Here is a 22330-nt window from a genome sequence, read left to right as displayed (position 1 = left end):
TTTTTTATTTGGTGTACCCCCAACGGCATTGCGTGTACCCGTTTGGGAATACCTGGTCTACTGCAATCCAATGTCTGAGTCCAACTCACTAGAATCTAGTGAGTTGAATTCAGAAATTCAAGTTTGACAGACTTGTATAGTTGAAAATTGGACGATTTATACGATTCATTATTTGACTGTTATTTATTCTCTAAAACAGATTTTGAAAACTTTCTCTCTGACCAGGAACATTTAGGTTTTATGTGAGAGCCATCTGGCACAGTCTAAACCAGGGGTGTCAAACTCATTCCATGGAAGGCCTAATGTCTGCTGGTTTTTGTTCTTTCCTTTGAATTAAGACAACCAGATGAGGGGAGTTCCTTACTAATCAGTGACCTTAATTCATTAATCAAGTACAAGGGAGGAGCGAAAATCCGCAGACACTCGGCCCTCCATGGAATGAGTTAGACACTACTCTAAACGATCATTAACGATTTCTGTATTTATTTCACACAATATTTATGACTATGAATACATGTCATGATGCTCATATCTTCGGCTTAGTGTGGTATTTTCATGTATTCGTACCAAAATCATCACAACCTTATAGGCTATTTCACACAGACAAGTGCAATGATGTAACATTTTATTTTAAGAAATAGAAAAATTGTTACCATGTGTTAAAAGAAGACAGCCCCATATTACACTAACAGTATAAACACTAAGCAATGTTATGACACCTCACATCCCATGCAAAAAACACTACTGTACTTCCAAATTCAAAGTAAACATAACACCTATTAATCTTCTCCAAAACACAAACACACATCCAACCTTTTATACATTCATTACATTTTTTAATTATTGTCACCAAAATGAATCAAATTTAAACTGTAGTACTATGGAGTTTGGAAACATGTCTGACAACGAAGTGGTCGTATCATGCTGTCTGAGAGAACAAAGCCAATTTACACTGAACAAAAATATAAACGTAACATGTAAAGTGTTGGTCCCATATTTCATGAGACAAAATAAAAAATCCCAGAACTGTTCCTTGCGCACAAAAAGCTTGTTTCTCTCAAATTTTGTGCACACATTTGTTTACATCCCTGTTAGTGAGCATTTCTCCTTTGCCAAGATAATCCATCTACCTGACAGGTGTGGCATGTCAAGAAGCTGATTAAACAGCATGATCATTACACAGGTGCACCTTGTGCTGGGGACCATAAAAGGCCACTTTAAAATGTGCAGTTTTGTTACACAACACAATGCCACAGATGTCTCAAGTTTTGAAGGAGCGTGCAATTGGCATGCTGACTGCAGAAATGTCCGCCAGAGCTGTTGCCAGAGAATTTAATGTTAATTTCTCTACAATAAGCTACATCCAATGTCGTTTTTAGAGAATTTGGCAGTACGTACAACCGGCTTCACAAGCGCAGACCACGTGTAACTACGCCAGCCCAAGACCTCCACATTCGGCTTCTTGACCTACGGGATTGTCTGAGGGGGGTGTGTGTGGGGGGTTGCTGAGGACTAAAAACTCATTGTGATTGGCAGGGCCTGGCTCCCCAGTGGGTGCGCCTGGCTGCCAAGTGGGTGGGCCTATGACCTCCAAGGCCCACCCATGGCTGCACCCTTGCCCAGTCATGTGAAATCCATAGATTAGGACCTAATTTATTTATTTAAATTGACTGATTTCCTTGTATATACACTGTAACTCAGTAAAATCTTTGAAATTGTTCCATGTTGCGTTTCATATTTTTGCTCAGTATACATAAAGTTTTACTTAAAATTTTACTTCAATTCAAACACCTACAAATGTGTTTTTCCATTCTTATCCATCTTTTACCACTTTAAACAGAACAAACAACATGTGATGGTACCTCTATCTAGGACAGGCACATTTCTAACTGACCAATAAGCAGGTTTTCCTTACATAAGTAAAGCAAAAGGTAATATGTAAAAACAAAAACTAAAAGTATGCAAAGAGTAAGACAACTAAGTTAATTAATTAATTAATTAATCGTTTTCCCTCTTTCCCCTATGAAATGGAGCTAGAACTGAAGGAGGTGCGGCTGTATGTGGAGCTGCTTATGACGCTGTATCGGCTGGAGGAGCTAGGCGACCCCAGGTCCACGCTGCCTCTCCGCGAGCCCGTCCTCGACCCGGTCCTGGAGCCCGAGGTGGACCCGGGAGCCGAAGAGAAGTTGTACGGACTACTGATCCCTCTGGAGGAGGTGGAGGCAGCCTGGAGCATCTTGACTCCCGTATTCTCCTCCAACAAGCAGTTATCCAACGCTTCTTTATAAGAGATCTTCAGCTTTGTCTTGGGACAGGTTAGGTTCTTGGCGTGGTGCCTCATGTCCTGGAGCTTCTGGGCTGCCCTCCCGTCCAGCCAGCCCACTTTGAGAGCTTCCTCGATGGTTCTCCTGTGGCCTAGCTCCGGGTCATACAGGCCTCCAGTGACAAACTGGAACTCCAGGAAGCGGTGGCCCGCCTCATAGGGAAGCCACTTCTCCCTCATGGCCTCGGCGGCGGACATCTTGCGTTTACACTTGATGTCTTCAAACCCAATGTAGGCCTTCTGGGCAGGCTTCAGCCTGGTAGCCATGTCATTCTCGATGATCCCCTGGCGGGAGGCCTCCTGGATGGACAGGCGCCTGCCATCGGAAGGGTTTACAATGCCTCCTGTGCAAGCCTGGGCCTCCAGTAGTCTCTGGGCAGAGATGCTGTCCACCAGGCCACGTTTGTGGGCCTCAGAGATGGAAATCTTCTCTAGGGCCTCCATGTCAAAGATGGCGCCCACAGGGCTTCGCTCCCCATCCAAGACCACAGCTTCAGCAGGGCCAGCCAGGGAGACCGAGATGCTGGCGCTGTTCTTCAGGGAGCTGTGGGAGGGATGGCCATCGGGCTGGGTAGAGGAGCTGATGGTGGTGGTTCTGGAGGTGATGGAACTGCCAAGGGAGCCACCAGAGGAGCTGCCAATGCTGGAACCATTTATGGTGGAGCTACCAGTGGTGGAGCCACCAAGGATGGAGCTCGTCTTCTCAGCCTTGTTGGAAGTGATCCGCTGAGAGGTGGTGGTTGGTGAAGACAGGGAGGATGCTGATGTTGCTGATGCTCTGGTTTTGGATGAGGATGTTGAGGAGGAGGAGGATCTGGTGGAGTTGGTCTTGCTGGTGATGATTTTAGCAAACTGTGCGAGAGTGATTTTCTGGGATCGGTACTGGTCGTACACTGATTGGTCAATCACCTTCTTCTCTAGCAGCTCTCTGATGTCATACTGGATCTCAGTCTTCCTGTCGATGATGACCAATCGCGAGGATCCATCCTGGGCTGTGATCGTAATCTCCTCCCACTCACACTCCTGCTGCGACAGCTCCAGGAAGGTCTCGTAGTCGATGAGCCCCTTGTCGTATGCTTCCTTCACACTCATCTCCTTATTGGTGTCTGGGTCTACGATCACCACCCTCCTCTTCCTCAGAGTATTCTTCTGTGTCGTTGTCTGTGGAGGCTCCTTCTTCTTGTCCTTGATGGGCAGGAGAACCAGGCCAGTCTTCTGGTCTATGATGCAGCGTTTCTTTAGCTGGAGATAAGTCAGGTTGTCCTGGTTGTTGGGATCGAAAAAGCCCTTGGAGACGTCTGCTTCGTCTGTCAGGATCTGGTTCATCTCCTTGCCGAAGTAGCCCTTCTTATAGGCAGTCTCCACCTCGATGCGGTGGCTGTGCCTGGGGTCGATGATGCCACCACTGGCAATCTGAGCCTCTAGTAGACGGATCCCATGTCCCTTCTCCATCAGCCCCTTCTCTATGGCTTGGAACAAGGAGATGATCTTGTCCGTGCCTGGGACTTTGTACCCGGTGACGGCCCTCTCTGCAGACAGGAGTTTGTCTTTGAACTCGGGCCCAGCGAGGCCGCTCTTGTAGGCATCGGCCACGGTCAGACAGAGGTTGTTGATGGGATCGATCATGAATCCCGAGGCAGCCTGGGCTTCGAGGAGCTCCAGGGTTGTGCCGGGCCTCAGTAACCCTTCCTTCATGGCCTGGTAAATGGATAGGGTCTTGTGGTTGGCCTCGTCATAAACCCCTGCGATGCAGGTGGAGCCTTGGAGGTACGACCTCAACCGGTCCTCGATGTCCTGGCTGGTCAGTTTTCCATCCTTCAGTTGGTCCATGTCCGATTTCTCCAAGAGGTTAGCATCCATCAGATCCTTGATAGACACCTCTCCCCTGAGACCCTTCACCGTAATGGGCTTCTCTGGGGCAGGGAGGAGCAGGAGACCAGTGGTGGGTTCGGACTTGCATCTCCTCTTTAGGGAGACGTAGCTGATTCCCATCTGGGTGTCTGGGTCCAGGTAACACTCAGGTCGTTGGTTTAAGGCCCTGTACAGGTCCTCGTCAATCAGGTCCCGGTCCATGGCTGCATCTTTAGGGAGGAAGACACTGAGGACCGGGTCTATGATGCCCCCAACAGACTCCTGGGCTTGCAGCATCCGTAGAGCTGTGTCTCTATTGATCAGGCCCTTTCTCATAGCCTGGCCTGCTGACAGGGGCTTGGTAGTATTGGGGTCGCGGTACCCCAGACAGGCAGCCTCTGCAGCCAGCAACCTCTCTCTATCCTCCTCATCCACCACTCCTCTCTTAATTGCCTCCTCCACCGACATCTTCTCGTTGGCTCTGGGATCCACTATGTGGCCTGTGGCAGCTTGGGCCTCCAGCAGCAAGGTGGCGCTGTCTTTAGAGAGGATGTTGGCTCTCTTGGCCTCTGTGAGAGTCATTTTATCCTGACCGTCTCCAGCAACACCAGCGATGATGCCGGTCCCTTTCAGATTCAGTTTGATGTCCACAGATACCTCACGGACCGTCTTCTGACCCTTCAACAACTGGCCATAGGTTGACTTGTCGATGACCCCGCAGTCTAGCAGCTGCTTGGCTGTCACTGTCTTACGGACACCGTCGAAAACCAGTGTGGCGGGGTCCAGGTCTTTCTTCCCGTTCTCGTCCGTCTGGGTGTGTTTGGCGCAGGCGTCATGCTGCTTCCTGAGTTTCCTCAAATCTGCCTCCAGGGTGTCTCTGACAGAGGTCAATTCAGAGAGCTGGGTCTGCGTGATCAGCAGCCTGCTCTTATACCTGTCCTCCCCCTCCCTCAGCTCTCTCATCAGCCGCTCAATCTCAGTCTCAAGAGAGCTCCTCTCCCGCTCCAGTTTCGCCTTCACGGAGTCGAACTGCCTCACCGCACCCTCCTTGGACTCGTACTGGCCCTTCCAGTACAGGAAGTCATTCTTGACCTGAATGGATGAATGTATGAAGGAATGGATAAAGGAAGGAATGGATGGATGGATGAATGAATTTTACTTGACAAATTAAAAATAAATATATACATTAAAGTTGCTTCTAGACGGCAAAGTGAAAACAACAATACACACCTTCTCGTTCTCCTCCTGCAGACGTAGTTTGAGGCGTAACTCGGACTCCAGAGAGAGTTTGATGCGGTTTAGTTCTTCCTCCAGCTTCTGGGACCTGGCCCTGTCCTGGTCTGTCTGTTTCAGCTTTAGCAGAAGAGCATCTCTCTCCACCACCATCTCACTGTACTGGGTCTTGGTAGACTGGATCAGAGAGGAGGTCTGGATGGGGAGAGATGGGGAAGAGGAGTTGAGGGATAAAGATGGGGAGGGAGAGAGGAGATATAGACAGACAGAAAGGGGCAAAATATTAGTTGAGTAATTTGTTTGAGAATAATAATTAAGTATTTTGTTTAAAAATGTCAAAATATTTTGATTTGACATTTACAATAAGAATGACATGTGACAGCATGCTTTGTTATTGAAGAAACACAACACAGCTCCAATAACTTACCCACACATAAACAATGAGCATTTATCATTTGTCAATTAAAATGATAAGAGTAAAGAGATTACCAGTTAAACCTCAACATGGATACATCAACACAATTCACATTCAATTAAGAGTGAGTGCAATTAACGGCACATTTGTACATTGTAGGTTTCTAGAATGTACAAAGGAAATAGGCAGACACAGTAGACTAGGACTGATATCTAGACTAGACAAGGACTTGAGGATGACACCACAGGACCAGTGATGATGTAGACACTGTGGATCATTGTAGACAAAACAAGCAATGGCAAAAAAAGCATGCTGATTAGTCAATCACAGAAGAAGCGTCTACACTCTTAGAAAAAAAAGGGTTCTTTGGCTGTCCCCATAGGAAAACCCCTTTTTGTTTCAGGAAGAACTCTTTTTGGTTCCACGTATAACTCTTTTGGGTACCATGTAGAACCGACTGTGAAAAGGGTCCTACATGGAACCCAAAAAGGTTCAACATGGAATCAAAAACGGTTCTTCAAAGGGGGCCGAATAACTATTTTAGGTTCTAGATAACACCTTTTTTCTAAGAGTATAGTTGTGGGTGGGACAGCAATTTTGTGAGAGAAGGCAGAAGGGGAAGCAGAGATTGCATTTGCATGATTTTTTTATTTTTATCTAACGATTGCAAATTCCATCATAGAAGAATAACTTGTATGTGTTTCACAATCTAATTAGAGCAAAAAACTAAACAAAGAACAATTAAAGGTATCAACAGGAGGTATTTCAGCATGCAAGAGAAAGCATTGTCCACAGCCAGCCTAAAGCCTATTCCACTAAGACTTACTGAAGGAGTATAGTTTGATTTAGAGAAACACAGAACAGTCCGACATGAACCTCTAAAAGGTCCAAGACAAGTACCTCCATGGCCTGCCTCTGGACTTGATCTATCTCCATCCTGAGTTTCTCCCTCTCTGAAGAGAGCTCTGCCACGAGGATCTGGGTCTCCACGCTGCTTCTCAAGCTGCTCTTTAGCTGCAGCTCCAGAGCAGTGTTCTGGGACACCAGCTCATCATCAGCCCCCTGCCTGGTTCTCAGCAACTCCTCTCTCTCGTGCTTCACTCCCCTCAGCTCCTCCTCGAGCCGCAGTCGCTCCTTGGTCAGTGTCTGGGTCAGGGTCTGGAGTCTCTCCCGTTCTACAGAGTTCTCGTTGAGTGCCAGGCTCTTTTCCTCAATGGTCTTGTAGAGTGTTTCATTGCGCATGTTTGCCTCACGGACTTTAGCCTGCTCTTGGAGGAGCTGCTGTTGGAGAGACTTCAGCTCCGAGCTCAGGGACGTCAGGCGCTCAGTGGAGGCCTTGAACTCCTTCAACCTACTCTCCAGCTCCACTTGGAGCTTCCTGTGCTCCTCCTCTCCCCTCCTCCCTGTGGTTTGGGCCTCCTCCTGGCTCCGGCGTAGGGTGGCGATGGTGCTGGTGTACTCCCGCATGGTGAGGGTGGTTTTCTGGAGCTCTGTCTCCACGTGCCTCCTCTTGGTCACCTCCTCCTGGTTGGTTCTCCTCAGGGCCTCTGCCTCCCCCTCTAGCCTATCAGCCGTGGCCTGCAGCTCCCTGACCTGTCCCTGTAACCTGGTTACACTCTGCTCTGCCTTATTCTTCTCACCATTCTCCTTCTTAAACTCTGTACTGATGCTAACCAGCTCTTCCTCCAACTCTCTCACCCGGGTGACAGCCTGGGAGTAGGAGGCCTGCTTGGCCTGAATCTCCCCCAGGAGCAGCTCAAGCCTGATCCTCTCCTCCTCCAGGGCTCTCCTCCTCCTCTGCTCCTCCTCCAGGCTGTGTGTGAGGAGAACCTGCTGGCCGCTCCTCTCCTTCAGGGCCTTTGTGAGCTCTGACACCTCCTCTCTATACTGATTACTGTCCTCCCCTCTCTCCCTAACTAACATCTCCACCTGAGCCTCCAGCTCCCTCCTCCTCCGCACCTCCTCTGTGACCACAGATTTCTGAGCATGCGCCTCCTCCTCGGCCCTCCTCCTCTGCTCTTCGGCCTGGCTCAGACACACCTTTAGCCTCCTGAGCTGGTCCTCCTGGTCTCTCCTCTCGGCCTCTAGCTTATCACACTGCAGTCTGATGCCCTGGTCCACCTCCTCCCTCTGGGCAGACAGGTGCTGGATGTCTGTCCTGCAGAAGGTGATCTGGGACTCGTAGCTGAGCTTTAGTTTACTGATCTCCACACTGCACTGGCTCCTTACCTTAGACAGCTCCTGCTCCAGGTCCTTGCAGCGTCGCACCTCCTCCTCCAGCTGCCTCCGTAGCCTCTCCGCCTCCCTATCCCGGTCCCCCACACTCTTCTCCACCTCCATCTTTGCCCAGTTGGCCTCCTCCAGCTCCTTCTGCCTCCTCCTCAGCACCTGCTCGTGCTCCTCCTGCTGCTCCCTGTAGCGCTCCTCCGCCAGCATCCTCTTCCTCTTCTCCTCCTCGATGATGGAGGTGAGGCGGGCCACCTGCTCTTGCAGCTCCTTCAGTTGGCTGTGTGTGGAAGCAAGGGAGTCCTGGGTGACGCTGCACTGCAGGGCCTTGCTCCTCTTCACCTCCTCCACAGAGTGGAGCTGCTCCTGCGACTGGGACAGCTCCAGCCGGTAGCGAGCTAACGCCTCCTCCAGAGAACTGTTCTTAGTGTTGCGGTACCTGATATCCTCTTTGAGGAGCCGTAGCTCCTCCTCCAACAGGTCGATCCTGGTGTTACGCATCTAGAGGAGGAGAAGGAAGGATTCGGGTCCAGGTGTAAGGTAAAGTGGAGGAAGTACATGCAGGGCTCTAAATTAAAAAAAATAATCATTGGTAGCACTGGTGCTCCAAAATAGGGCTGTGGCGGTCATGAAATTTAGTCAGCTGGTGATTGTCAAGCAAATACTGTAACTGCCAGTCTCACAGTAATTGACTGATAAATTAACATAAGCACATCATACACGCTTAATTTAGAGTTATTTATGTAACTGTAGTTGTGATCCAAACATTGGGCTAAATATTTTTCAATTTTAATACATTCTAAGGCTGCATGATGCAACTCTAATGATGATTTGAAAAAAGTTGCATGAAAGGCATGAGCTCTGCTTTGTTTTTTTGCAGGCTGTACACACTTCATCAGTCTCCCATTCACAATTTGACAAGCACTTGATAATGCCTAGAATTTCCCGGTGGCATCCCCTTTGTGTAACCCTAAAAGAATCCATGCCTTTTGCGGCCAGTGGCCGTTGTGCCCTTGGGATGAATATAATAATTATAATTCCCTTCTCCCGGCTGTATGCTCGAAGCACCTCTCACTCACATGGCTACCCGTCACGTGATCGGGTCTTTCTCACAGGCTATAAGTGAAGACAGACACATCGGGGATGCAACTGTGAGCGTCCTTATTCAATTCAGAGGTGCATATTAAAGATATTGGACGAACTGTCCACATTTACTTTTCGTCAACCAACAAGATGAGTAAGCCTAACGAACAGCAAAAGCACTAGCCTATGTCAATCTACTATCCCCCATAGTACGAAAGTTGACCTATTCTATTCTGTGCGAGAAATAAATATTCCAAACATAGTCTGGGACAGTTGTGGGATGAGGTAGATTCCAAATTAATACAACCACTAGCATAAAAAAAAAACTTTTTTATGCAGTGAGGCTGACGCAACAGGTCAGAACTTTTAGCTTAAAATGTTGATAAACTATTAGGCTATTTCTTCACATTATAAGCGCAGCAATGCTCCTACAGCATACAGTAAGTGCAAATGTTCCATTACTGGGAAAACACAATTTTCAAATGTGACCACAAATGTGATTATGCATGTAATGCTTTTATTATAAAGATGCATTTTCATGGGGAAAATGATCAAACTTCAAACTCAGGCTCTGCGTGTGTATGCAAGTTAGGCTCTACACCTGTTGTAAAGCCAATTTAATGTACTTAATTTATAGAAATTATTTGGCCACTTTAGTTGTGATACAAACCATATAGGCCTATGGGCTAGGCTACATGAGGTGTGTGACTATGATTTGAAATAGTAGCACAAAAAAAAGGTATGCATTTCTGGCCTTACTGCACACAAGCTGGGCATTATTCACAAGTGATAATATATCATTCACAAGTGATCATCTGATGGGCGACAATATCAGCCTTTTCTGGATTTATTCTTGTCTTTACATATATTATTTAGTATATGTGTGAAATTTATTTTGATTTAGAATGGACCATTATCATGCACCTGTCTCGAATCAGGGAAAGGGGAAAAAAATAAATGTAATCTATGCACTTAAATAGTGAATGGAGGACACTTTTCCCGTGGTTCATTTTCATGCCAGCCAGGTAGGCTATACTCCTGTTGTAAAGAGAAGCAATGTGCTTAATATTAGGAAAGTTGAGAAATAAATATAGTAGGCCTAGCCTATTGAAAGCTGATGGGATCATCCTCTTTTTAATAGAGGCCATCACTCTGTATTTTTCATGCAATTTCATAACCTATAGAAATGTTGCGCAACATGAGCTCATAGGCTCTCATGAAGTGTTTGATTCGATTTTCAAATACATTAGCATTGATGTCAGAGTGATTAGAGGGACAATAGAGTGCTGAGTACCAGGCAGTTAGCAAGTTTGGTAGGCTACTAATGACCATCAGCAGCATCAGAGCTTGGAGAAGCCTAACTACCGCGACTAAACAGTCACATGGCTTGTGACCGCTGGTGTGGAGGTAATACGATCACCATAACAGCCCTATTCCCAACTTAAATAAGTTTGGAGCACACAATTAAATGTAGGAGCATCAGAAACTAGGATTTTTCTAATCGATTGAGAAACGAATAGGTAACCCTGTAAATGTATTTGTTTATTATGAAAAGCAAAAAAGTTGATAGAAATACCAGTCATTAAAATTACAAAGTCATTTGTGGAATATTAAGCTTTCTACATATAGTGCATTCAGAAAGTATTCAGACCCTTTTCCCACATTTTGTAACGTTACAGCCTTATTCTAAAATCCTTTTTCTTCATCAATCTACGCACAACACCCCATAATGAAAAACAGAAATACCTTATTTACATAAGTATTCTGACCCTTTGTTATGACACTCAAATTAAGCTCAGGTGTATTCTGTTTCCATTGATCATCCTTCAGATGGTTCTACAACTTGATTAGAGTCCACCTGTGGTAAATTCAATTGATTGGACATGATTTGGAAAGGTACACACCTGTCTATATACGGTCCCACAGTTGATAGTGCATGTCAGAGCAAAAACCAAGCCATGAGGTCGAAGGAATTGTCCGTAGAGCTCCGAGACAGGATTGTGTTGAGGTACAGATCTGGGGAAGGGTACCAAAAAATGTCTGCAGCATTGAAGGTACCCAAGAACACAGTGGCCTCCATCATTCTTAAATGGAAGGAGTTTGGAACCAGCAAGACTCTTCATAGAGCTGTCTGCCCGGCCAAACTGAGCAATCGGGGAAGAAGGGCCTTGGTCAGGGAGATGACTAAGAACCTGATGGTCACTCTGACAGAGCTCCAGAAATCCTCTGTGGAGATGGGATAACCTTCCAGAAGGACAACCATCTCTGCAGCACTCCATCAATCAGGCCTTTATGGTTAAGTGGCCAGACAGAAGCCACTCTTCAGTAAAATGTACATGACAGCCCGCTTGGAGTTTGCCAAAAGGCACCTAAAGGACTCTCAGACCATGAGGAACAAGATTCTCTGGTCTCGTTGAAACCAAGATTGAAATATTTGGCCTGAATGCCAAGCATCACGTCTGGAGGAAACCTAGCACCATCCCTACAGTGAAGCATGGTGGTGGCAGCATCTTGCTGTTTGGATGTTTTCAGCGGCAGAGACTGAGAGACTAGTCAGGATCGAGGGAAAGATGAACGGAGCAAAGTAAAGAGAGATCATTGATGAAAACCTGCTCAAGAGCGCTCAGGACCTGAGACTGGGGCGAAGGTTCACTTTCCAACAGAACAATGACCCTAAGCACACAGCCAAAACAGCACAGAAGTGGCTTTGGGACAAGTCTCTGAATGTCCTTGATTGGCCCAGCCAGAACCTGAATCCGATCTAGCATCTTTGGAGAGACCTGAAAACAGCGACGCTCCCCATTCAACCTGACAGAGCTTGAGAGGATCTGTAGAGAAGAATGGGAGAAACTCCCCAAATACAGGTGTGCCAAGCTTGTAGCATCATACCCAAGAAGACTCGAAGCTGTAATCGCTGCCAAAGGTGCTTCAACAAAGTACTGAGTAAAGGGTCTGAATACTTATGTAAATGTGATATTAAAAAATATATAAATTAGCAAAAAAATAAAAAGCGTTTTTTGTTTTGTCATCATGGAGTATTGTATGTAGATTGATGAGGGGGAAAAAACGATGTAATCAATTTTAAAACAAGGCTGTAACGTAAGAAAATGTGGAAAAGGTCAAGGGGCCTGAATACTTTCCAAATGCACTGTAGTTAGGGCCTAAAAAATCTGTGTTATTTTTTGCCTAATTCCATTTTGTCACAAATTTACATTTTAGTCATTTATTAGACGCTCTTATCCAGAGCGACAAAGGAACAATTAGGGTTAAGGACTTTGCTCAAGGGCACATTGACAGAGTTTTCACCTAGTCGGTTTGGGGATTCAAACCAGCAACCTTTTGGTTACTGGCCAAATGCTCTTATCCATGCCATCCATTTTCTTGGTTTTGTTTTTCCAGGTTTAGGATTCTCTCAATTTTTTTCAGGTTTTAGCTCTCTAAATAACATTTTTTTTTATCTGAAAATAACAAAATTGGATGTTCTAAGTCTGAGGTCTGGGACAAATATAAGAAATGTGTATTTTTTTGTGTACTTTGGTCTTTCTATAAAACTAGGGTATCAGTGAGGATTTCCTACACTGAACAACTTGTTACAGCTGTTAAGTTATTGATAATAACATGCAAAAAACATTTCTGTCATTATATTAAGATATATGGGGGGGATCATAGCTATATTCAAGAAAACATACGAGTTAATTTAAACCTTTATCATGGTTGGTGTCTTGACGGATTTGTCCAAAATCATGTGACATAAAACATTTACTTTTCTGTCCTTGCATTTATGGCAGTGTAAGTTGTCGTTAAAGTTGAAGTCGGAAGTTTACATACACTTGAGCTGGAGTCATTAAAACTCGTTTTTCAACCACTCCACAAATTTCTTGTTAACAAACTATAGTTTTGGAAAGTCGGTTAGGACATCTACTTTGTGCATGACACAAGTAATTTTTCCAACAATTGTTTACAGACAGATTATTTCACTTATAATGCACTGTATCACAATTCCAGTGGGTCAGAAGTTTATATACACTAAGTTGACTGTGCCTTTAAACAGCTTGGAAAATTCCAGAAAATTATGTCATGGCTTTAGAAGATTCTGATAGGCTAATTGACATCATTTGAGTCAATTGGAGGTATTTCAAGGCCTACCTACAAACTCAGTGCCTCTTTGCTTGACATCATGGGAAAATCAACCAAGACCTCAGAAAAACAATTGTAGACCTCAACAAGTCTGGTTCATCCTTGGGAGCAATTTCCAAACGTTTGAAGGTACCACGTTCATCTGTACAAACAATAGTACGAAAGTATAAACACCATGGGACCCCGCAGCAGTCATACCGCTCAGGAAGGAGACGCGTTCTGTCTCCTAGAGATGAACGTACTTTGATGCGAAAAGTGCAAATCAATCCCAGGCAACAGCAAAGGACCTTGTGAAGATGCTGGAGGAAACAGGTACAAAAGTATCTATATCCACAGTAAAACGAGTCCTCTATCGACATAACCTGAAAGGCCGCTCCACAAGGAAGAAGCCACTGCTCCAAAACCGCCATAAAAAAGCTGGACTACAGTTTGCAACTGCACATGTATTTTTTTAACCTTTAACTAGGCAAGTCAGTTAATAACAAATTCTCATTTTCAATGATGGCCTAGGAACAGTGGGTTCATGGCCTTGTTCAGGGGCAGAACGACAGGTTTTTACCTTGTCAGCTCGGGGATTTGATCTTGCAACCTTCCTGTTACTAGTCCAACGCTCTAACCACTAGGCTACCTGCCTCCCCAGCAAAGCACATGGGGACAAAGATCACTTTTTGGAGAAAAGTCCTCTGGTCTGATAAAACAAAAATAGAACTGTTTGGCCATAATGACCATCGTTATGTTTGGAGGGAAAAGGGAGACGCTTGCAAGCCGAAGAACACCATCCCAACCGTGAAGCACGGGGAAAATGGTGGTCACACCAGATACTGACTGGTTTTCTGATCCACGCCCCTACCTTTTTTTAAAGGTATCTGTGACCAACAGATGCATATCTGTATTCCCAGTCATGTGAAATCCATAGATTAGGGCCTAATTTATTTATTTCAATTGACTGATTTTCTGATATGAACTGTAACTCAGTAAAATCTTTGACGTTGTTGCATGTTGCGTTTATATTTTGTTCAGTATCTTTGAACATTTCGATTAAGGCAGCTGCCCGCAGCTCTGATTAAGAGGGGTTGGGTTAAATGCGGAAGACACATTTCAGTTGAATGCATTCAGTTGTGCAACTGACTAAGTATGCCCTTTCCCACCCCAAAATCTTTCCAAATTGGTTCCCACTAGAGCCTATTAAATCAAATAAAATTGTATTAGTCACATGTGCAGAATACAACAGGTAAATGCTTACTTACAAGCCCCTAACCAACAATGCAGTTTACATTTTTTGGGATAAGAATAAGAAATAAAAGTAACAAATTATTAAAGAGCAGCAGTAAAATAACAATAGTGAGACTATATACAGGGGGGGTACCGGTACAGTCAATGTGCAGGGGCACCGGTTAGTTGAGGTAATATGTACATGTAGGTAGAGTTATTAAAGTGATTTTGCATGGATGATAACAACAGAGAGTAGCAGCAGTGTAAAATGACCCAAAGCATACTTCCAAAGTTGTGGCAAAATGGCTTAAGGACAACAAAGTCAAGGTATTGGAGTGGCCATCACAAAGCCCTGACCTCAAGCCTATAGAAAATTTGTGAGCAGAACTGAAAAAAGCGTGTGTGAGCAAAGGGGCCGACAAACCTGACTCAGTTATACCAGCTCTGTCAGGAGGAATGGGCCATTGTTCCCACTTATTGTGGGAAGCTTGCAGAAGGCTATCTGAAACATTTGACCCAAGTTAAACAATTTAAAGGCAATGCTACCAAATACTAATTAAATGTATGTAAACTTCTGACCCACTGGGAATGTGATGAAAGAAATAAAAGCTGAAATAAATCAATCATTCTCTACTATTATTCTGACATTTCACATTCTTAAAATAAAGTGGTGATCCTAACTGACATAAGACAGGGAATTTTTACTAGGATTAAAAAGGTCAGGAATTGTGAAAAACTGAGTTTAAATGTATTTGGCTAAGGTGTATGTAAACTTCCGACTTCAGCTGTACGTAATATATTAAGTATTAATCAGTTAAATTAGACATTGAACTTGAACCTTGTAAGACAGCTAGATCCAGGATTCTTATGTTTTTTTGTATAGAGATCTCAGAAATGCAGTGTAACTCCATAACATTTTGTGTCCTTATGTTACAGGGTGAAAACATTTTTCATGGGCTTCTAAAATAATGTATGCATTGCAAAATCAAATTCTTCTAACCGAAAGAGTCGCCTTGCCTTGATACTTAACACCTAAATCAATAATGTTATGAATGTGGTTCTTCAATAATTATGCATAATACTTGTTGGATGCACATTTGGTGTCTGTCAAGTGACGAACAGCTGTTTTGATAGTGCAGGCAAGTGCTGGAAAAAAAGTGTTTGAATATTTTGTTGTCTAATTTGTTACGCCAGGAAAGACAGTTGTGCCTGGATCCACATTTGATCTAATATCCCTAGTGAATTGATGTTGATCATATGTTGTTGTCTGTTTGATTTACAGCAGGGTCTCCTTTGATTTAACAGAGAAAGCATCAAGGTACTGAGTTCATGTTTTCATATGTTTTTGTGCCTCTGAGTTTACTGTGCACAATTGTGTAGGATAGACTATTGTGCAACCCCAAAGCTATTCCTATTAAGTATTCTGGATATAATGACAACAAATTACATAGCCTAGTGGGCTTATTGACAATATGATCTGGTAATGAAATGACATGAAAAATACATTTTGACCTGCAATTGTAAACAACACAAGAGGCTTGAAGTAGCCTACTTGAACTTGAATTTAGAGTTCCGAAATTCAAGTACTAGAATAGGATTACCTTGAAAAACTGACATTTCCTCAATTTGGTGCTTGAAAAGTTATTGTAATTATTGTAGCCAATTTATAAATTCTCCTGTTCCCTTATAATTATCTGTAATTTTATTTTTGATTCGTTTTTGTGAGATGTGGCCACTTTCGTTTGTTTCCCGCCGCTTCAATTGAAGGGTGTTGCAGTACTCCGTTGCGGTAAAACCAGGTGTGGTTATTATGAGGACGACAACCTAATGTTGGCTTCAACTTGGCTTTCCATACAAATCCTTCCATTAAAAAAATGACCTGTTTTTTGGTCACTTTCTCATGATAAAAACAGCAATGGTGAGATTCAAATGGTGAGATTAATGTTACCGCTATTCATGGTTTTATTATGTGTGCCTGCGTCGGCCACATAGTCTACAGAAAAATCGCCATGCATCCAATCTATTTAGTCAGGTGATGTCCACATTCTCACATATTTTAGAATGTAATAATAATTTCAACTTCAATTCATTAGCAAGGGCTAAAAAAGTAATTATTCCTGAAGTGGTAATGGCCTCCGTTAAATCTTTTTACACTTTCTGCATGTTTTCGGGTGGGGAGGTATACTTGGGTAAATGAATTAATCTTTGGAACTGTTTGGGCTAAAAACGATCCGTTTTCTATTATTACAACATTATTATTACATGCAGGTTGCACAGCAAAATATTAAGGAGCATATACAACCAAAATAATAGCACTTTAGATGCCTTAGTACATAACTAATATTTTAGATTTAATATAATAATAATGCAATGTTAGATTTACCAGTTATAAGGCTGAATAAGATTTCAAATGTATTCATTAAATCATGGAAAATAAACTTGAAATTATAATGCAGAAGGTCTAAAAGCTCATCGTTGTAAAAACAGCTGAACAGATTGATTCTACAGGCAGTCAGTGTGGTTCCTCTCAGTACCTTGAGCTCTTCCATGTTCTTGTGTAGTTCTCCCAGGTATTTGTAGTAGTCGCCAGACAGAGTGAGCAGCTCGATGTAACGGGTCTGCAGTAGAGTAGCCTGGGAGAGGGCATACAGCACACAGTTAATAACAGAAACATACCAACTACTCAGTAACACAAAGTTACCTAACCACACAATCAACTCAGTTGTAACAACATACTGGGCACCGAATACACCGGACTAGGGACGCAGGTCTACCTGTTTACTGGGTTTCTAACCCGGGGTAAAGCAGAGTTTGTATGTATGAGGCTAGATTCACCTTGACACTGAAGGCACTCAGTAACAGAGATGTACATGTAGTGTATGTACCTGTATAAGTAAACAGTATATGTTTGAGTGACTTGGTGGAGCTATGATTGTTACCTCCTCTGTGAGCTGAGTAGAAGGAGACTGTGGCATGGTCCTCTTCATAGGGATGTTCAGTAGAGTCTCTAGACCAGCACTGTATGAAGCCAACTCCAGCTCATAATCCTGAAAACAAATATATCTTCAATTCACAGGAATAGAATGCAGGAAAAGCAGTACATTACTATACTATGACGGGTATAGTAATACATGGGCCGATGTGAAAGCCCTTACCTTGATGGAGTTCACACAGGCGTCAGTGTCTCTCAGAACACTCTCAACACTCTCTCTCTTCACCTTGATCTCAGAGTTCAGAGCCTAGACAAATACACAAAAACCTCCATATGTTGATTATATTGCCCTGAACAATTATACTGTTTGTTTGTCTGACTGACCGACTGACTGACCTTCTGCTGGTTGAGGTGTTCGTCTAGGGCTGTGATGCTGTCTATCTTGGTGGCCTGCAGGGCGTCCTGTTTCTGACGCGTAGTACCGATCCACTCACTGAGGACTGAGCTAGTGGTGGTGTACTGCTGGAGTCGCCCCTGGTACCCCTCTAGGTCCCTCAGTCTGAGAGAGGAAAAGCAAGAGATGCAGGTAAAAAATATTTTTGGGTATATATATATATATATATATATATATATATAAAAAAGAAAAAAATGGTCATCAATAGTAAATGTTTGAAGTCATCACAAAGTAAAGGAAGGAGGTACAGCACATCACAAGGTGAATATGTATGGAGAACAGGACTCTATATACAGAAGTCAGAGGGACAACAAAACAGATACAGCTAGAGACTGAGATAAATGTCTGAGTGAGATATGGAACCAAAAAGGTGTGCATAGATAAGATATAGAGAGGTCTGTATACCTGAAGTCTATCTGGCTCTGGAGGCGTCTCCAGCGGTCAGACAGCTGGGTGACTTGTTCACTGTATCTGGACAGGTCCACGTCACACCTGTGGAAGGTTCCGCCCACCTGGCCGTTCCAGTGGACCGCCTTCCCGAGCTCAGTCTCCATGGAGACCAGGATGTCCCTCTTCCCCTCCAGCTCTGCCCTCATACTCTACACACACACACACACACACAACAGAACATCTGAGATTTGAATCACAAAGCTAACTGGCCTTTACAGAGTACATACCGGGAATAGTAATAACCACAAAACTCACTGACTTCAAAGCATTTACACACAACGGAACATTTAGCCTAGGAGCACCACACACAGCTTAATCATTGCTGTGACAGACACTCCCATTCCCAAAATGTTGGGGCTTGTGTTTCAAACAGTAACTGTTACCTTCAGAGTGGACCTGTAGTCCTCCACCTCTGCAGGATCTAGGGATGTGGTCTCCTTCTCTGTCAGTCTGGCCTCGTGGACCTTAATGATGTCCTCAGCCCTGGACTCACTCTCCAGGAGGGCCCTTAGAGCCCGCAGCCTTGGAGTGGGAAAGGGAGGTAGGACCGAGAAGAGAAAGAGACGGGGAAAGAGATGCAAAGAATGAGAGAGAGGATTCGTCAGAACAAATTAGTTCAATTTGAGCAATGAGTGTGTGTATGGATGAGTTTGTCTGTGTATGGAGTAGTTATATGGGTATTCTGCAGAGAACCCTTTCAGGCTGTGTGTATGCTCACACAGCATAATGTTTACCTCTGTAGGTAGGCGGCGGAGCACCCGTCCAGACTGCCCAGTCTCTCGTTGATGAGGCTGAGTTGGCTGCGTAAGAACGTGGCCTTGTCAGAGTCAGTCATGCCCTCTAGTTCCTTCAGAACATGCTCATTCAGACGCTGGTACTCCTCACGGATAGAGTTCACATCCCTCTGTACAGACTGGGGAAAAAACACACACACAAATAGACACATGCCCAAACCTAACCCTACATACACAGTAGTACTCCTAGGATTGTACAGTATATTGTATCCGTGTGTGCGTGCGTCCATGTGTGTGTGTGTGTACCTCTAGTTGGCTAATCCTCAGGCCACAGTCGTGCGCTCCGTCCTCTCCCAGACAGATATGGATGTGCTGGGTAAGCCCCGCCTCCGCCTCCTCCAGGCGCTGTCTGAGCGTGTGCAGCTCCGTCAGGCTGTGTGACGTCACCACCACTTTCTTCTTCACCTTCTTAACCACCCCCTTTTTCACATCCTGTTGCTTAACCTCCACTATCTTGGTCTCCTCTATCTTCTTTGCCTCCTCTTGATTGACCACCAGTATCCTAGCCTCCTCCTCTGCCTTGATCCTCCCTTCGTTGGCGGTCTGTTGTGCAGCTAGGGACATAGAGTTAGAGGTCATATGCTGTATGGTAAAGGTACAACAGATTATTGACATGCACTCAGAGTACATAGGTGCAGAGACACAGCAGAATAGAGGAGCATACTGTCCCCTACAGTGAGAAAGATGCTCTACTCACTGTAATGGACTTGATACTGTATCTCAACTATATACAGTTGAAGTCGGAAGTTTACATACACCTTAGCCAAATACATTTAAACTCAGTTTTTCACAATTCCTGACATTTAATCCTAGTAAAAAAATCCCTGTTTTAGGTCAGTTAAAATCACCAACATTTTAAGAATTTGAAATGTCAGAATAATAGTAGAGAGAATTATTTATTTCAGCTTTTATTTCTTTCATCACCTTCCCAGTGGGTCAGTAGTTTGCATACACTCAATTAGTATTTGGTAGCATTGCCTTTACATTATTTAACTTGGGTCAAACATTTCAGATAGCCTTCCACAAGCTTCCCACAGTAAGTTGGGTGAATTTTGGCCCATTCCTCCTAACAGAGCTGGTGTAACTGAGTCAGGTTTGTAGGCCTCCTTGCTCGCACGCGCTTTTTCAGTTCTGCCCACCAATTTTCTATAGGATTGAGGTCAGGGCTTTGTTGTCCTTAAGCCATTTTGCCACAACTTTGGAAGTGTGCTTGGGATCAATGTCCATTTGGAAGGCACATTTGTGACCAAGCTTTAACTTCCTGACTGATGTCTTAAGATGTTGCTTCAATATATCCACATAATTTATCTTCCTCATGATGCCATCTATTTTGAGAAGTGCACCAGTCCCTCCTGCAGCAAAGCACCCCCAACACATGATGCTGCCACCCCCGTGCTTCACGGTTGGGATGGTGTTCTTCGGCCTGCAAGCCTCCCCCTTTTCCCTCCTACTATTGTTTGTACAGATGAACGTGGTACCTTCAGGCATTTGGAAATTGCTCCCAAGGATGAACCAGACTTGTGGAGGTCTACAATTGTTTTTCTGAGGTCTTGGCTGATTTCTTTTGATTTTCCCATGATGGCAAGCAAAGAGGCACTGAGTTTGAAGGTAGGCCTTGAAATACATCCACATTATACATCCAGTTACCTCCAATTGACTCAAATTATGTAAATTAGCCTATCAGAAGCTCAGCCTGACATCATTTTATGGAATTTCCCAAGCTGTTTAAAGGCACAGTCAACTTAGTGTATGTAAACTTCTGACCCACTGGAATTGTGATACAGTGAATTATAAGTGAAATAATGTGTCTGTAAACGATTGTTGGAAAAATTACTTGTGTCATGCACAAAGTAGATGTCCTAACCGACTTGCCAAAACTATAGTTTGTTAACAAGAAATTTGTGGAATGGTTGAAAAACAAGTTTTAAATGACTCCAACCTAAGTGTATGTAAACTTCCGACTTCAACTGTATCTATACTATCGTTATACTGTATCTCTACTGTAACTATGTATCTACCATATCTACTCTCACTGTCTCTCCTATATATCTACTATCGCTCTACTGTATGTACTATATCTCTACTATATCTGTACTCTACTATATATCTACAGTATCTACAGTATCTACTCACTGTAATGGACCTGATACTGTATATCTACTATATATGTATTCTCTGTAATGGACCTGATACTGTATATCTACTCTCACTGTCTCTACTATAATATATATATATATATATATATATATATATATATATATATATATATATATATATATATATATATATACTATCGCTCTACAGTATATCTACTGTCTCATATATATTATATATATATAATATATATATACACATACACACTGTATCTACTATATCTGTACTCTACTATATATCTACTCACTGTAATGGACCTGACTGTATATTTACTATCTCTCTACTGTATATCTATTCACTAATGGACCCAATACTGTATATCTACTATATATCTATTCACTAATGGACCTGATACTGTATATCTACTATATCTCTACTATATATCTACTCACTGTAATGGACCTGATACTGTATATCAACTCTCACGGTCTCTCTTATATAGTATATCTGCACTCTGTTTACAGCGTTGACATCGGCAAACCGCTTGCCCACACGACACCATACACGTGGTGTGTGGTTGTGAGGCCAGTTGGAGGTACAGCCAAATTATCTAAAACGACATTGGAGGTGGCTTATGGTAGATAAATTAACATTAAAATAGTCGTGCTGTACTTTGCTCCGCAGGTAATATTACATTTCATTACATTACAATGGAACAATTTGATTAGTGTAACGTTAGCTAGCTACATAGTTGTCTTTGCTGTCTTCGTATCAAAGATAAAGGTGTAGTTTAGAAAAACTATCGAGGTTAGCTAGCCAGCTATATTCGTTCGCAGCGACGCCGTTTTCCAAACAAAGTCAACACCACAGCCACTGCTAGCTAGCTTACTTTACCAACTAGCAGTACTGTAGAAACGTAATACATTACAATGGAACGATTTGTGATGTTAGCTAGCTACATAGTTGTCTTTGTATCAAAGATAAAGGTGTAGTACAGAGAAACTATCGAGGTTAGCTAGCCAGCAACATTTTCTAACAAAGTCAACAACGCAGCCACTGCTAGCTAGCCAACTGGTAGACCGCTGGCTACGTCCCTTCCGTCTTCAAGAGAGCGAGAGTTGCACCC

At 43.7% G+C, this 22330-nt stretch overlaps 1 protein-coding gene across 3 annotated transcripts in view; it reads right to left on the bottom strand.

Annotated features, from left to right (window-relative positions):
* Positions 1-611: 611 nt before the first annotated feature.
* Positions 612-22330, bottom strand: part of LOC106560365 (desmoplakin-B) — a 43169-nt gene continuing 21450 nt past the window's right edge. The window contains exons 14-24 of one of the 3 annotated variants that reach the window (XM_014123215.3): positions 19357-19664; positions 19051-19229; positions 18700-18838; positions 18272-18465; positions 17809-17971; positions 17636-17719; positions 17420-17527; positions 17015-17113; positions 6723-8549; positions 5405-5602; positions 612-5266 (exon numbers count right to left, since the gene is read on the bottom strand). In XM_014123215.3, the coding sequence (XP_013978690.3) occupies positions 2021-5266; positions 5405-5602; positions 6723-8549; positions 17015-17113; positions 17420-17527; positions 17636-17719; positions 17809-17971; positions 18272-18465; positions 18700-18838; positions 19051-19229; positions 19357-19664 (6545 nt within the window). In that variant the 3' untranslated portion in view covers positions 612-2020. The remainder of the gene's footprint in view (positions 5267-5404; positions 5603-6722; positions 8550-17014; positions 17114-17419; positions 17528-17635; positions 17720-17808; positions 17972-18271; positions 18466-18699; positions 18839-19050; positions 19230-19356; positions 19665-22330) is intronic. The other 2 variants (XM_014123216.3, XM_014123217.2) reach the window with 2 other exon arrangements.

The sequence above is a fragment of the Salmo salar genome, chromosome 10 (genome assembly GCF_965601325.2).
Source record: "Salmo salar chromosome 10, fSalSal1, whole genome shotgun sequence".
NCBI lineage: Eukaryota > Metazoa > Chordata > Actinopteri > Salmoniformes > Salmonidae > Salmo > Salmo salar.
The sequence above is the reverse complement of the archived record's forward strand: the minus strand, read 5'-3'. Positions and strand labels throughout refer to the sequence as shown.